This window comes from Xenopus laevis, chromosome 3S (genome assembly GCF_017654675.1).
Source record: "Xenopus laevis strain J_2021 chromosome 3S, Xenopus_laevis_v10.1, whole genome shotgun sequence".
NCBI classification, from domain to species: Eukaryota; Metazoa; Chordata; class Amphibia; order Anura; family Pipidae; genus Xenopus; species Xenopus laevis.
The window spans coordinates 73,263,229-73,277,940 of NC_054376.1; the positions used below are offsets into that span (position 1 = coordinate 73,263,229).

Here is a 14,712-nt window from a genome sequence, read left to right on the forward strand (position 1 = left end):
AGTCTCATCTTCAAATATGGTTACTGGTTGGAAACACTATACACCTAGGTGACACTACAGGTTTAAAATTTGATTTATAAAAAGTTCTGAAAACAAACATACCACAGAGATGTTCAGACTTCCCATGGGCGATTCTTGTCCAGGCAGACATTTGTAATTTAGTGGGCAGTGATTTTGCACAATATTGTGAGGGCTGGTGGAAATTTTAATATCTGTCAAACCTTTAGCCCAAGCTGAGGAACTAACCAGCCACATTAAAGCAAAGGCAACAGTAATGAAGAAGTCCTAGAATACAAAATATTTCATATTTAAATTGAACACATTTTCAAAACATGCTATTAACAATAAATGTAAAAAACGAAAAAAGAATGCTGGCATGCAATCCTAGATTTTATTTGGCATATAATGGTTATATAAAAGGATGTCAAGAACTATACAAACTGAGAAGAAAAAAAAGCAGGAGATTTTCAAAGCAGGCTCTAGCAAAAAAAATGGCAGGAAAGCCTGCAGCAGAAACAGAAAAAAATGGTTATATACCTAAAGTCATCTACCCCTTCAAAATGGCTCCACTAATGTTTTAGCTACTTTGTTCAGTTTGACAAAAGTTGTGCTATGTAGCAACTTTGTTTTTGTCAGGGCAGTACAGTGCACAGAGAAAGATTAGATTTTCTTCTGCAGCTCACTGTTTTTCTGGTCCCAAATGCCACTTTGCTCCATCTTGTAGTCCCATTGACAGGTACAGGGTTGGCTTATGAAGAGCTACACAAAGCAGATTTTGGCACAACAATGCAACCTTTTGTGTTTAGGCTTCAAACTCCACTTGATGTAGCTCCATTCAGACTTAAGCCGTGCCTCTCCATTGGGCTACATGAAAAAAAACATGTTTTCCGATGACAGTATCCCTTTAAGATGGTGCCCCACAACCATATATGCTTTGACTTACCCACTTTTAAGAGTCGTGATGCCACACATTTAGGAAAACATTCACTTCGCCAGCTTTTCTGAATAAGGGTACAAAGAAGCTCAGTGCCAATTATGGTATCGCATTTACTCCAATTAAATAGTTATACCGGTCCCTTAACCAGAGACCTTGGATTGTTTTTTTAACAAATTCATGTGAGATTAAAAAGCTATTAGGGGGAACAGCTCAATGCTCGTGCCCAAAAACCATTGATCAGAACTTAAAAGATAAGTAAGCCTTTTAATTTAAAATTACTCTCAAAATTCATCAGAACATCTTTCTCCCTGCATTTATTTTTTTCTATTACAACCCGTTCACCTTCATTTTTTAGTTTCTTCCTTGTTTAGAACAAAGCTCTGCTGCCTTTTGCTTTCTGAATGTATTTTTCCCCCATTTGCTCCAAATATTCACAAGATTTGCTTGTTATAAAGAGTCTAGGTCCAGATAATCTACTTTACATTACAATGATCAAACTAAATATCCAGTTAAGAAAAAAAACCAAAATGAAACACAAACGTATCTTTAATATGGCGTCAGCATGTACAGAATATTTTTATCGAGTTCAGAACAATAATCCATATACAACAGCATGGAGAGAAACTGGAGGCCTATAAACTGTACTGGGAAAGAAACAAGATAGTTTTTTCTACACAAAAGCTTATGGCAAAAGCTTCAACAGGACTGTAATTGTTTGTACATCATTATACCTGCACCATCTTTTCCCAATGACAATTTTAACAGTGCTCTAAGAAATAGTACATGTAAAAGAAACTTGGGGTTGTGCAATAAAACAAGAAAAAAAAAGTAAAACAACTGATATAAAAAAGCATGTATACTGGTAAGCTTTTATACTAAACTTAAGTATTACACGACAAAAGATTTTGGTTTAAGAGAAAACCCCAATTTTTTAATAGTTACATCAGAATAGGTACTCCAGTTAGTACATTACTATATATTGTCATATTTCAAAAACATATATTGAAGAAATATTTATCAGTGTTTGCACTCTTAAAAACCTTAGTGTTTCAAAGCCAATTAACTGCAGTACATCACTTTTCACAACAAAACATTGTTCTGTAACTGGAAAACCTGCTTGAAGTACATTGTAAGGCCTGTTTTTCAGAAAGAGAAATCCTGGCATGAATACCATGTATCCACACATGTATTAACACAATGCAATTCTTAGCATTGAAAACACCAGATTGTTGGCCATCAAATATAAATTGGCATCTTCTTTACTTTCACGGAGAAACATTTCCAGGGTCTTGCTCAGGGTTTGGTTGTTGCGGTGGGGAATGTAGACTGGTCTCCTTGTATACAAACCAAGCATTACCTGCCCACAGGATCAGATTCAAAAATCCAAAAGCCTAGACAAGAAGACGGAGAAAAAATACAATTAAACCAACAGGTTTAGGACATACTGGCATCTATCACATAACTATGGCTAGCATAATGACATGCTTCTTAAAGGAACTCCATCCTTCAGATTTTATATTTCCTGTTTTTATTAAATGGAAAATTAAAACATATATGAAGGTTTTGACTTAGCTTGCAGTTTTAATAGGACATATAGCATTAGTATAGTATTTGACATTCCATTATACATCTCTTATATTTAGAAAGTATATAACTTTAAAGCAGTAGAAAAAAACAGGCTTTAATGAAAATCTCCATAAACCCTTCTACTACAAGTAAAGATATACTATCTGGAATGTTGGTACCTGGGATTTTCCATAATTTGGATCAGAACACCATAAAGGTTACGTAAAAAATATAGTTTTGCCAACAATTTCAATATCAACTTAAAAAGCTTAGTAACCATCATCAAATACAAGGTATTGTTTTGATATTACAGAGAAAATTTTATTTAATTTAAGATTTTCTTAAAATTAACTCCCTGGAAGATTGCCTTTCAGGAATTTGGAACTTTCTGCATAGTAGGTTTCTGGAGAAGAGATCCCACGCCTGTACAACCAACCCTTTCCACTTCCTGCTGGTTGGAGAGCCATGAGCTGTCAACACTGTAGGATGTAAGTCAATCACTAACTCATCATCATTCAGCAAGTTACATTAATTTGTAACAAACAGGGTTGTTACAATAGATTAATAATTAGCAAGAAGAGCCAGAGAGAGAACTGCAGTTGAAATTTTCTTCCATGCAGACAGAGCTGTGATTGGCTACCCACATCATACTGTGCTTCTATTCAAGAACCAATGTTTTTAACACACCCACCACTCATAAACGGCAACTCTAATAAATGTAAATTATAAGATTATCAGTCTTTTTAAACCCGGAATCGAATCATAGACCCAAAATAGGATTATTGCACGTAAATACACAAGGACTTGATATTTCACACAGAGTTGGAAAAAACAACATACATAAAGGAAAAACATTGTAATTGTTTGACTTATCAATGACTAATAAACTATTGATATTAAAAATCTTATAGATGTCATGTTTCCCTGCATCTTTAAGAACAGGCAGACATGCTACTGCAAAGGTCATGAATCTAGTCTGTTAACAAGTGGCATATTTTAGATCAAGAAAGCATATATAATGGCAGTGGACACTTTAAAGGAGAAGTAAACCCCTTAAAAAAAAATACCCTACATAGACACACCCCCCCCCCCCATCTAGCTGCTTCCCCGGGCAAATGCCCCCAACAGCCATCTTCCTTCTCTTCGGTCTTCATCGAGAAGTAAGTTCCGTATCGGGGCATGCACAGTTGGAGCAGTCTTCCGGTTTGTCAACTGTGCATGTCACGAAAATTGCTGAAGCGCCAGAAGAAGACCGAAGAAGTCACCCGTGAATTCTGATGCTGCGAATCTGCACCGAGGGGGTAAGTAAAAAGATAGGGGCATTTGCCTGGGGTAACAGCTATGCTGGGGGGGAGGGGTAGGTTTTTTTTTCCAATAAGCTGTTTACTTCTCATTTAAGCTTTGTAGTAAAGTCTCATCTTCAAATATGGTTACTGGTTGGAAACACTATACACCTAGGTGACACTACAGGTTTAAAATTTGATTTATAAAAAGTTCTGAAAACAAACATACCACAGAGATGTTCAGACTTCCCATGGGCGATTCTTGTCCAGGCAGACATTTGTAATTTAGTGGGCAGTGATTTTGCACAATATTGTGAGGGCTGGTGGAAATTTTAATATCTGTCAAACCTTTAGCCCAAGCTGAGGAACTAACCAGCCACATTAAAGCAAAGGCAACAGTAATGAAGAAGTCCTAGAATACAAAATATTTCATATTTAAATTGAACACATTTTCAAAACATGCTATTAACAATAAATGTAAAAAACGAAAAAAGAATGCTGGCATGCAATCCTAGATTTTATTTGGCATATAATGGTTATATAAAAGGATGTCAAGAACTATACAAACTGAGAAGAAAAAAAAGCAGGAGATTTTCAAAGCAGGCTCTAGCAAAAAAAATGGCAGGAAAGCCTGCAGCAGAAACAGAAAAAAATGGTTATATACCTAAAGTCATCTACCCCTTCAAAATGGCTCCACTAATGTTTTAGCTACTTTGTTCAGTTTGACAAAAGTTGTGCTATGTAGCAACTTTGTTTTTGTCAGGGCAGTACAGTGCACAGAGAAAGATTAGATTTTCTTCTGCAGCTCACTGTTTTTCTGGTCCCAAATGCCACTTTGCTCCATCTTGTAGTCCCATTGACAGGTACAGGGTTGGCTTATGAAGAGCTACACAAAGCAGATTTTGGCACAACAATGCAACCTTTTGTGTTTAGGCTTCAAACTCCACTTGATGTAGCTCCATTCAGACTTAAGCCGTGCCTCTCCATTGGGCTACATGAAGGAGCAGATGACAGCATTCCTTTGAGTACAAAATGCTGGCAGAGGAAAGCAGATGACCCACTCTATGTGCCCTGGCCCTAATAAAAAAAGACATAAGAGGAAGACTAACTACAAAGTGCATCCTAAGTCTTTATAGCCATCAGTATAAAGACCAAGCTGCTTGATGTGTGCATGTTAAAGGAATTGTTCAGTATAAAAATAAAACTGGGTAAATAGATAGGCTGTGCAAAATAGAAAAGAAATGTTTCTAATATAGTTAGTTAGCCAAAAATGTAATGTATAAGCCTGGAGTGACTGGATGTCTAACAAAATAATCAGAACACTACTTCCTGCTTTGCAGCTCTCTTGGTTTACACGGATTGGTTGCCAGGCAGTGACCAATCAGTGACTTGAGGGGGGGCACGAGTCATAAACGTTTGTGTTTGAATCTGAACTACACGCTAAGGATAAATTGCAAACTCAATGAATAGTTATGTCCCATGTGGCCCCCCCTTAAAGTCACTGACTAACTCAAGAGTTATAGAGCTGAAAAGCAGGAAGTAGTGTTCTGTTACGTTAGACATCCTCTCACTCCAACCTTTATAGATTACATTTTTTGGCTAACTATATCTATTTACCCAGTTTTTACTTTTTACACTGAACTGTTCCTTTAATCAAACTCGAATGGTGGTAACAGATCCCATTAAGTAATGTAATGTAATCTTCCATAATGCCATTTTGTTTACTTACCAATAATTTTCCATGCAGCAAATAAAAAGATCAATAGGCATGCATTAGAGTAATTATAATTCAATTTCACATAAATTGATCCAATACACCAATATTCCTCAACTGGATCTATGCATTGTTATTCCTCCCCAGTATGGGAGCCTTAAGATGTGATTCAGTATCGGATCATTGCCATGTCATTGGTATAAGTTGATTAAGAACTATATTGTGCCATAGGTACATGGGTCTATGGAGAGCATTATAGTTCCCAGTTATTTCAAGCACAGCTTTAATTAATACATATTAATCAAGTGCTTTATTTGGGTACACAGTGCATAAAATTTTCAGCAGCATCAGCTATGTCCGGGAAGAACAGTAATGGAATTCTGCAATCATTCTTTAGATCTATGCTCTGAGTTAATGTCTATGAGTTAGTGTCTATATTTTGGCAATAAGTCATGCAAATGTATAAAAACAGGGTCTCTGACTAATCAATCTCCCTCTAATAAATACAGGTATCAGGACCACAACAAGGCTGCACAACACAAAATGTTAAAAATAAAATGCAAAGGTGTCAAACAGAGTCTAGCATTGGTAAAGGCTTACAGATACAAAAGTGCCAATTCTACATCTATGGTTTTACACATGTGGACTGCTATTGCCCCGGACAAAAAAAAATTTAATTACTCTGCTAACTGAAGACTGAAGAGATGACAGACCAAGTTAAATGTACCTAAAATTTTAGGTACATTTAACTTGGTCTGTCATCTCTTCTCTTGTACCATCTCTCAAGGTACAAGCCTTGAGTTTTTCACTATAATTAAATACTAACCAGACACATATTTTGCCATTTCGGTCTGTAAACCGTCAGGTCCAATTAATTTGCACCTCATACAGACATGCACAAATCACTTATTGCCTCTCCCCCCCAGTGAACATTAATGCTGCAATGCTTAACCCTAGTCTTTAAAACAGTAATTATTGTATTCAAAAGGAAAACAGACTCCTGTGCTTATATCCTTTAAGTACTTGGAGAATAAGCTGCTTCTGATTTTACACTATTTTTCCTGATCCCCTGAAAAGAGTAAAATGGGGGTTCCACTGTAGAGACAACACCCTTTAACCTTCAGCATGTTAAGAAAGCATGATTAACCATGTAAATGGGTGGCCATTCAGCAGTCACAAAAATAGGCAATTAAGTTTCTACTGGTGAGCCTGACATCACACTGATACATTTAGGTAAGATTTAGCAGAATGTGAGATTAGCGCTCACCACAGAAAAACTCAACCATGTTTTATTCATTCCTATGGGATTTTTAGAATCGTACTTATCAATGGAGTTCACCATGATAAATATGTTTTTTTAAAATCCCATAGGAATGAATAGAACGTGGGTGAGTTTTTTTGTGGTGAGTTCTAATTTCACACTTTGATAAAGCTACCCCTTAATAATCCTGCTAAATTAATACAAGCCAGGGAGAAAATAGGAATAGAGAGACCAAGCATTAAATGAGAAGGAAAGGCTAAAATTAAAGTAAGCTTTATCAGAAAGGTCTATTTAAATACACCAGTAAAGCCTCAATGTAATGCTGCTCGGAGTCCTCTGTCAAAAGAAACACCACATTTCTTTCCTTCTATTGTGTACACATGGGCTTCTGTATCAGACTTCCTGTTTTCAGCATAAACAGGGCTTGAGCATGCTCAGTTTGCTCCTTTCTCTCTCCCTCCCTCCTCCCCTCCCTGCTGTAATCTGAGCCCAGAGCTATAAGTGAGCAGGGAGAGATGTCACACCAAGCTAATATGGCAGCTGCTATCCTAAACAAACAGAGCTTCTAGAGCTGTTTACTCAGTTATGGTAAAGCATTCTGCAGAATAAATATATTCTTATAGCTTGCACTATTGTGGCTAATCTATTGGCAATAAACTGCTTCAGTGGCTTTCCTTCTCCTTTAAGTAGATTACAACTTTATAAAGGTTAAAACACCAAGACCAATTATACATAAAGTAATGCTATGTAGAGTTCCTATAATTATAATTGAAGATCTTTTTAACATGGCAAGATACTTACTAAATTAGAGTATTTAAACCTTAATTCCATACTTACACATAATGGAAATTTTGGAGAGTCCCGATACAAGTGCATTAAACCTAGATAAAATGCAAGAGCAGCCATGCAGTAAAGAAAAGCGAAAACTCCAATAGCAACATAGAACTGGGCTGGGGATGAATAATCCCCAGTAAGGTGCAATTCTTTCCATGTTTGATTACAGAAATGTTCAGGTATCCCTTCAAACGTCTGAACATTTAATCTGAAGGGGAACAACAAACATAAATTCAGTATTCATAAGTCAGAAAAGAGAAAGAAAGAAAGATTTGATAAGCAAGAGACAATTTTTAGTAAATTCTCCCTCCTCTTCTATTCAAGTGGTGGAATAGCACTTCTGCAGACACATTAAAGGGATACTGTCATGGGAAAAAAAAAATTCAAAATGAATCAGTTAATAGTGCTGCTCCAGCAGAATTCTACACTGAAATCCATTTCTCAAAAGAGCAAACAGATTTTTTTATATTCAATTTTAAAATCTGACATGGGGCTAGACATTTTGCCAATTTTCCAGCTGCCCCCAGTCACGTGACTTGTGCCTGCACTTTAGGAGAGAAATGCTTTCTGGCAGGCTGCTGTTTTTCCTTCTCAATGTAACTGAATGTGTCTCAATGGGACATGGGTTTTTACTATAGAGTGCTGTTCTTAGATCTACCAGGCAGCTGTTATCTTGTGTTAGGGAGCTGTTATCTGGTTACATTCCCATTGTTCTTTTGTTTGGCAGCTGGGGGGAAAAAGGGAGGGGGTGATATCACTCCAACTTGCAGTACAGCAGTAAAGAGTGATTTAAGTTTATCAGAGCACAAGTCACATGACTTGGGGCAGCTGGGAAATTGACAATATGTCTAGCCCCATGTCAGATTTCAAAATTGAATATAAAAAAAATCTGTTTGCTCTTTTGAGAAATGGATTTTAGTGCAGAATTCTGCTGGAGCAGCACTATTAACCGATTCATTTTGGAAAAAACTTTTTTTCCCCATGACAGTATCCCTTTAACTAAATTAAAATAATTTATCTACAGATCATGGTAACAATATGGTAAGTATAATGTTCTGGTGCAGCGTGGATATATTTTTATATAATTGTACACCTGTTACAAACATAGAGAACAATGAAGGCAAGACATGTGATGAGTGCCAATTTGCTACTGTTTAAACCCTTCTATAGTTTCAAGATAAGAATTATGGAAAATCGAAAAGCATACTGTGAGCAAAAGAGACACAGTTTGAACTGTAAGATCTGTTAGATTGTTTTAGATGACTTACATTAGTCTTAGCATTCTGTATTGTTATTGGCATGTTTAGAATCTCAGTCACAGATATTTTTTACGGTAGGAGAAACATTCAGATATCTTGAATATCTTTAAGAAATGAATTCTTCATTCACCAATCAACTATTACCTTTTTGAATGAACGCACAATTAGGCTTTACTAGAACAAGTGAGCCTCACTGTTTGAAAAACAATGCCCTACTTTATTAACTGGTGGATATGGCTCATTGTGCGTGTCACACTTAGCATGGTTTGAATAAAAGTTAGGCCAAATTTAGGCATTGCAATGTAAAGGGAACATACCATACAGTTAGCACAGTCAGTCTATCAATGACAGTAAATTTAATATGAAGATATATTGAAGGATGTTTATTAAATTCAAAATGCAATATATAGTTCTATAAGTTTGTGCACACCGTTTTATTCATCTTATTACAGTTTTCCATTTCATTAATAACAATGTATACATTTCTGATGGGTGGTAGTTTCATGACATGTACAAGTATAAAACAGGAGAACAATATGCAACATTTAACACTTTTGCCACATTCACAGCATTGAATATTTTGTACTTACCTAAATGGATACATAAATGAAGCAGCAGCCGTTTTATTTTCTACACAATTCACAATTATGTCAGTTTTGCCACTGTAGCCACCACAAGTGGCAAATGAAAAAATTGCAGCAAACTAAAACAAGAAAATAAACAATTAAAACTTGGGTCATAAAATATTAAGAAATTACAAAATAAACATTTTTTAACTGTGCTTGTGACAGAGTAGGCAGTCATTGCTATATGCTAACTGCAGAACAATTGCAAAATGAATTTTTTTCTTTGCATGATATATTGATGACACACATTCACATATTGCCTATTCATATTCCTCCCAACTGACTCCAACCCTTCAAATGCATGGAGTTAAAAGATCTAGTGGGTACCCTGCTTTTCAAAATTCAAACATTGGGAGGTATTCTCATTTATTAGTGGAACACAGTGGAAACAAACCAGTGCAAAAAATAAAAATTGTACATTTATCTGCTTAATAGAAATCTTTAGGGTGGTTGACAATGATCTCTAAAACATACACATACAATGGATTGTGCTGTGTGACCAACTACCAAAATAGTGGAAAGTCACAGAAATTAGACATTTGTGTGTAGACACCCAAGCTGAATTGCTCCATACCTGCAAAAACTATGGCTAGTGCTACATGTAGTAGATGTGCTCCACTGCTATGCAATGTGCCTGCACTCAAATACATTGCCTCTGCTCAGGTGCAGGCAGATACGGTGGGTTTTGGCATGAGATGCAAAATCTTATTTCAGAGCTGAAATATGCTGCATCTACCTGCACCCAAGGCAAGGCACATTGCATAGTGGTGGAGGGAATTTGAGATCCACTACATGTGGGACTAGCCTTACAGCAGTGCAGTCCAACTGGCGGCCCCCGGCCCTCCATTGAAGTCTGGCTGCTGTGATTGTTACCTTTGTGTAGAAAAAAAAGGGTATTCATTGTTCACACCTCAGATTCGAGGTGTAAACCCCCTCCATTGTTCACAATCCAGATTCGAGGCTAGAGTCATACTGCTCAAAACAGGTTGTGTTGAATAAACCTTGCAGCAAAGTATCTGCGGTTTTTGAGCCTGTTTTGTCCACGATTTTTCACGAAGTTTGCATTTGCATCAGCTTCCAGATGGGACAGAAGCAGTGGCACAAGCAAAATATAGTGTAATTGGTACCAACTATATTTATTTCAGATACAAGAACAGCACTCAATAATAAAAGCTGAGTCCCACTGAGACTGATTCAGTTACATTAAGTAGGAGAAATAACAGCCTGCCAGAAAGTAGTTCCATCCTAAAGTGCTTGCACAAGTCACATGACTGGTGCAGCTGGGAAACTGACAATACGTCTAGCCCCATGTCAGATTTCAAAATTGAATATAAAAAAAATCTGTTTGTTCTTTTGAGAAACTGATTTCAGTGCAGAAGTCTGCTGGAGCAGCACTATTAACTGATGCGTTTTGAAAAAAACGGTTTTCCCATGACAGTATCCCTTTAATCATGTGCTGGGGTTGCAAAATTTGCTTTTCGGTGTGCTTCCACCATTAATGTGGGTATTGTATTAACATCTCTTGTAATAACATGGGTGTGGTTTAACATGGGTGTGGTGTAAATGGGAGAGTGATCAACGTTATTCCATTATCAGCCCTTCACCACGTAGGCCAGAAAAATTCTGGCCCTCGGTACCACAGAAGTTGGACAGTACTGTTTTAGAGCAGTACTGGCAGAGACGCCACTTTGTGTGGCTCTCCATATCCACATGAAAGTTTGTCTGCCTGCTTTCCTTGTGTAAGATTTAAAAAGTATCAGCACAGAGATTAACTGGCCCCTCCATTGTGTAAACCTCAAATTCTGACAGAAAGCCCTGTGGGGTTCACACCCATAAAACCCTGTACTGCGCCTCTAAAAACAGGTAATTTCTTAGCAAAACACTTTACAGGTAGGAGACCGGTTAGCCAGAATGCCCAGGACCTTGGGTTTTCTGGATAACAGATCTTTCCGTAATTAGGAACTTCATACCTTAGGTCTTGTAGAAAATCATGTAAACCTTAAACAAACCCAATAGGCTGGTTTTGCTTTCAATAATGATTAATTATATTTTTGGATCAAGTACAACATACTGTTTTATTATTACAGAGAAAAAAAGGAAATCATTTTTAAAAATTGGATTATTTTGTGTCCGAGAGACAGTCTTTCCCTAATTTGGAGCTTTCTGAATAACGGGTTTCTGGATAGCAGATCCCATACCTGTACCATGCTGTTTCAATTGAGTGTTCATAGATGACCTTTTTATTTAAATTGGCGGAGAAATAAGAAAATCTGTGCAGAAATGTGATATATACAGTACTGATATAGACAATATTAGTTATTGTTGACTTTAACAGGCACCTAATGCACAACTAGTCCATGAAAATAGCCTAATTCTTGCAGTCTAGGGGTTTGTTTAGACTTGCTTTTGGAGAATGCACAACAATCAAAAAAATTTTGCTGTTTGTTAAATATAACAAAGGGGGTAAAAACAAAAAAAACCCACACACCCATAAGGATAACAAAACGTCTAAAATCTCCACCTATGAATTTTGCTTGGGGATAGATACTCACAAAACTGCCTTGTGCACACATTTACTTTATAAAGTAAACGGAATAACTCGAGAGACAACAAAATTACCCCACAGATACATTTATCTTTAATGAACAGAAGAATGTCTGTGTTTTGTTTTTTTTAATAAAGATTAATTTATGCAGCTTATTTAGGGACCAAGTACAAGTCGCTGTTCTAATATCACAGGAAAAAGTTATTTATTTAAAATAAACTCTATAGGAGATGGCTTTCCCAGTAGCAACCAGATTTTATAATACAAACAATGGTTTAGCACCTGCTGCTTTTTAGGAGTCTTTTATATTAAATGAGAAACAATTAACATTGCCTGTACTTGTGGTTTCCATCTCAAAAATCTTGTGATTGGAACACAAAGGCAGGTCCGGACTGAGAATTAATATAAGCCCTGGCATTTCAGGTACACAGAGGCCCAAATAGCCCCCACCATCCCACTAAATACTGACTTTCTATGGCACTTTATACCAGCCTCTCTGACATTTGCACGGACTGTCAGGTTCAAAAACACTTGAAATCGGATATGTATATGATAGTATTGTATGGGAGAAGCTCTTCCTATGATTGACACCAGGTCCGGATTGAGAATTAAAATAGGCCCTGGCATTTCAGGTACATAGAGGCACAATCAGCCCACACAGAGGCCCAAACAGCCCCTACCAGCCCACTAAATACTGAATGTCTATGGCACCTTATAGCAGCCCCTCTAGCATTTGCCAGAACCCATAGATTGCCAGTCTGGGCCTGATTGACACTTTAACTAGATACTAGAACTTGTGTGTGGATTGCATCGAGATGCTACATCTATCCCAGCCCATGAAAGTGCCTTATTACAGAAATACCTTAAAGGGGAACTAAAGCAAAATTGAAAATGTAATATAAGCTTCACCATACTGAAATAAGAAACTTTCTAAATACAATCAATTAAATATTCTGCAAGGTTTCTGAACTAATCAAGTTTATTTTCACTATTCCTCTCTATGCATCCGTTTCTCTTCATTGCCAGCTAGATCCAATATATCTTCTATTAAATGATAATCATGAGTGAAGGAACAAAAGCAACATTAATATAATTCTGGCGGAATTCAGCTCACTCGTGTCAATGAGACAGCGGAGTGCACGGGATGAAAACTGTTAGTGCTGGTGTACAAAGCTGCGAGTGAAATTCCCCATACAGCCTACAGGACTGGGTTAATTAGCGTTGCTCACGGCTCTCTGCTATCTCAAGAACAGTCCCATCTCGTGACCCCCAATAGCATTTGTACTCCACCCATACTTGGCAAATAAGAAATAGCAGCCGGCAGCGCCCATGTCTGATACGGACAAGCTCTGCCACTCCCGCTTACAAAACCCTGCATGGGGCACGGATAAGATATATTATGGCACCCCTCCGCCACACGAACAACTTTAATAGGGCTCAGTAAATTCACTATATGTACATGATCGTGAGTTTGTCAGCCCCTTGGCCGGCAGTGGTACAGTCCTACCTACTACAGGTAAGAGCTAGAGCGTTTACTTAGCTCCGTCACTTTGCCATTAGCCTGGGGGATTAGAGAGAGCCGAGCAGGTCAAGTGAGACATCGCATGATTTCCTGAGCCAGTCCCGTGATTCAGGGAGGCAACACAAGAGCGCGTGTCACCTGTCAGCCGAGGAGGCCTCTAACCTTTCTTATTCATAGCTCGTTGCCTCAAGACTCGCACAATTCTCAACAAAACGGAGTTGCTGCGACTTGAGCTGCTTCGCAATATGGGAAAGTATCACACGTACAATGTAAACATGGCCAAACCTACCCGCCCACTGCCAACTGGCCCTTCACTTCCCATATGTTCCTACTCACCCATTCCAATAATTTGATAAATCCCAGGGGCTCCTTCAGCGGGCCGAGGTTCAGCTGCCAGCCAACCATTTTCTGCAAAGAGACACAAACGGGAGAAAGACGATCACGATAGGCCAAGACACGACTGCAACTTTAAGCCCAGGCCACGCAATGTCTCTCAGCCTCCTCCACTACCTAATTCAGCCGGCTCATTTCCTGCAACTGCTGGCTCCGCCCCAGGGAGGGCACAAACCTAATCCAGTCAAACTCATACCTCCATTAACTCTACTGACTCCTCCTTCATTGCCCGGGTTTACTGCTGCCCTGCTCTCTTCCCGCCCGGACCTTTATATTGCTTTTATTGTATCGCTCTCTTTGACTGACCACGCTATACATTGTGCTGTTTTCGATTCGTTTTCCTAAAATTACCGAATACTTTTCTTTAGGTGATAACTTTCCCGCTGTTCTTCACGTCACGCTTATGTTTCTTTTGTCCTCCCTTCCAATTACAGTTCAGATAGTCGCCTCACCCGCCTGTTGTTTAGCGCTAGATATCCGCCTCAAGACAGCGGTGACAGCTTTTTAATAGTGGGCGGGTCCTCGCTAAGCATGAGGAAGGGGAGTGTGGTCAAGCTAATGTCTCGTCACAGCAAAAATGGTGTGACCAACTAAATTATTACTACACATATACCCAGGTATACAATTATCAGGCTGAGAAGGAAGCACATATTTGATAAAAGTGCAGGTAATGTGTCTGGGAGAAAGCTGCGTAGCATGTCAGCCACAGAAACTGAATGTCTGCTCACTTTCAGACTTTGATGGGCTGAGAACAAGATGCTGCAGTGCTACC

The 14,712-nt window shown here is 38.1% G+C and overlaps 1 protein-coding gene across 4 annotated transcripts; it reads right to left on the reverse strand.

Moving 5' to 3' along the window:
- Positions 1-1,462: 1,462 nt before the first annotated feature.
- On the reverse strand, positions 1,463-14,441 carry MGC83206 (uncharacterized protein). 4 transcript variants are annotated; one of them, XM_041587606.1, is made up of 6 exons: positions 14,292-14,441; positions 13,884-13,955; positions 9,445-9,557; positions 7,599-7,803; positions 4,016-4,198; positions 1,466-2,328 (listed from the first exon to the last, which is right to left on the reverse strand). In XM_041587606.1, exons 2-6 carry the CDS (start codon positions 13,950-13,952, stop codon positions 2,203-2,205), a joined length of 696 nt encoding a protein of 231 aa, XP_041443540.1. In that variant the 5' UTR covers positions 13,953-13,955; positions 14,292-14,441; the 3' UTR covers positions 1,466-2,202.
- Positions 14,442-14,712: the final 271 nt, after the last annotated feature.

Coding starts and splice junctions, on each gene's coding strand:
- MGC83206 (XM_041587604.1), bottom strand. CDS start 14,166: ATGAAGGAGGAGTCAGTAGAGTTAATGGAG. Junction 13,956..14,136: donor AGTCAGTAGAGTTAATGGAG/GTATGAGTTTGA, acceptor GTCTCTTTGCAG/AAAATGGTTGGCTGGCAGCT. Junction 7,804..9,444: donor TCATTTATGTATCCATTTAG/GTAAGTACAAAA, acceptor GTTCCCCTTCAG/ATTAAATGTTCAGACGTTTG.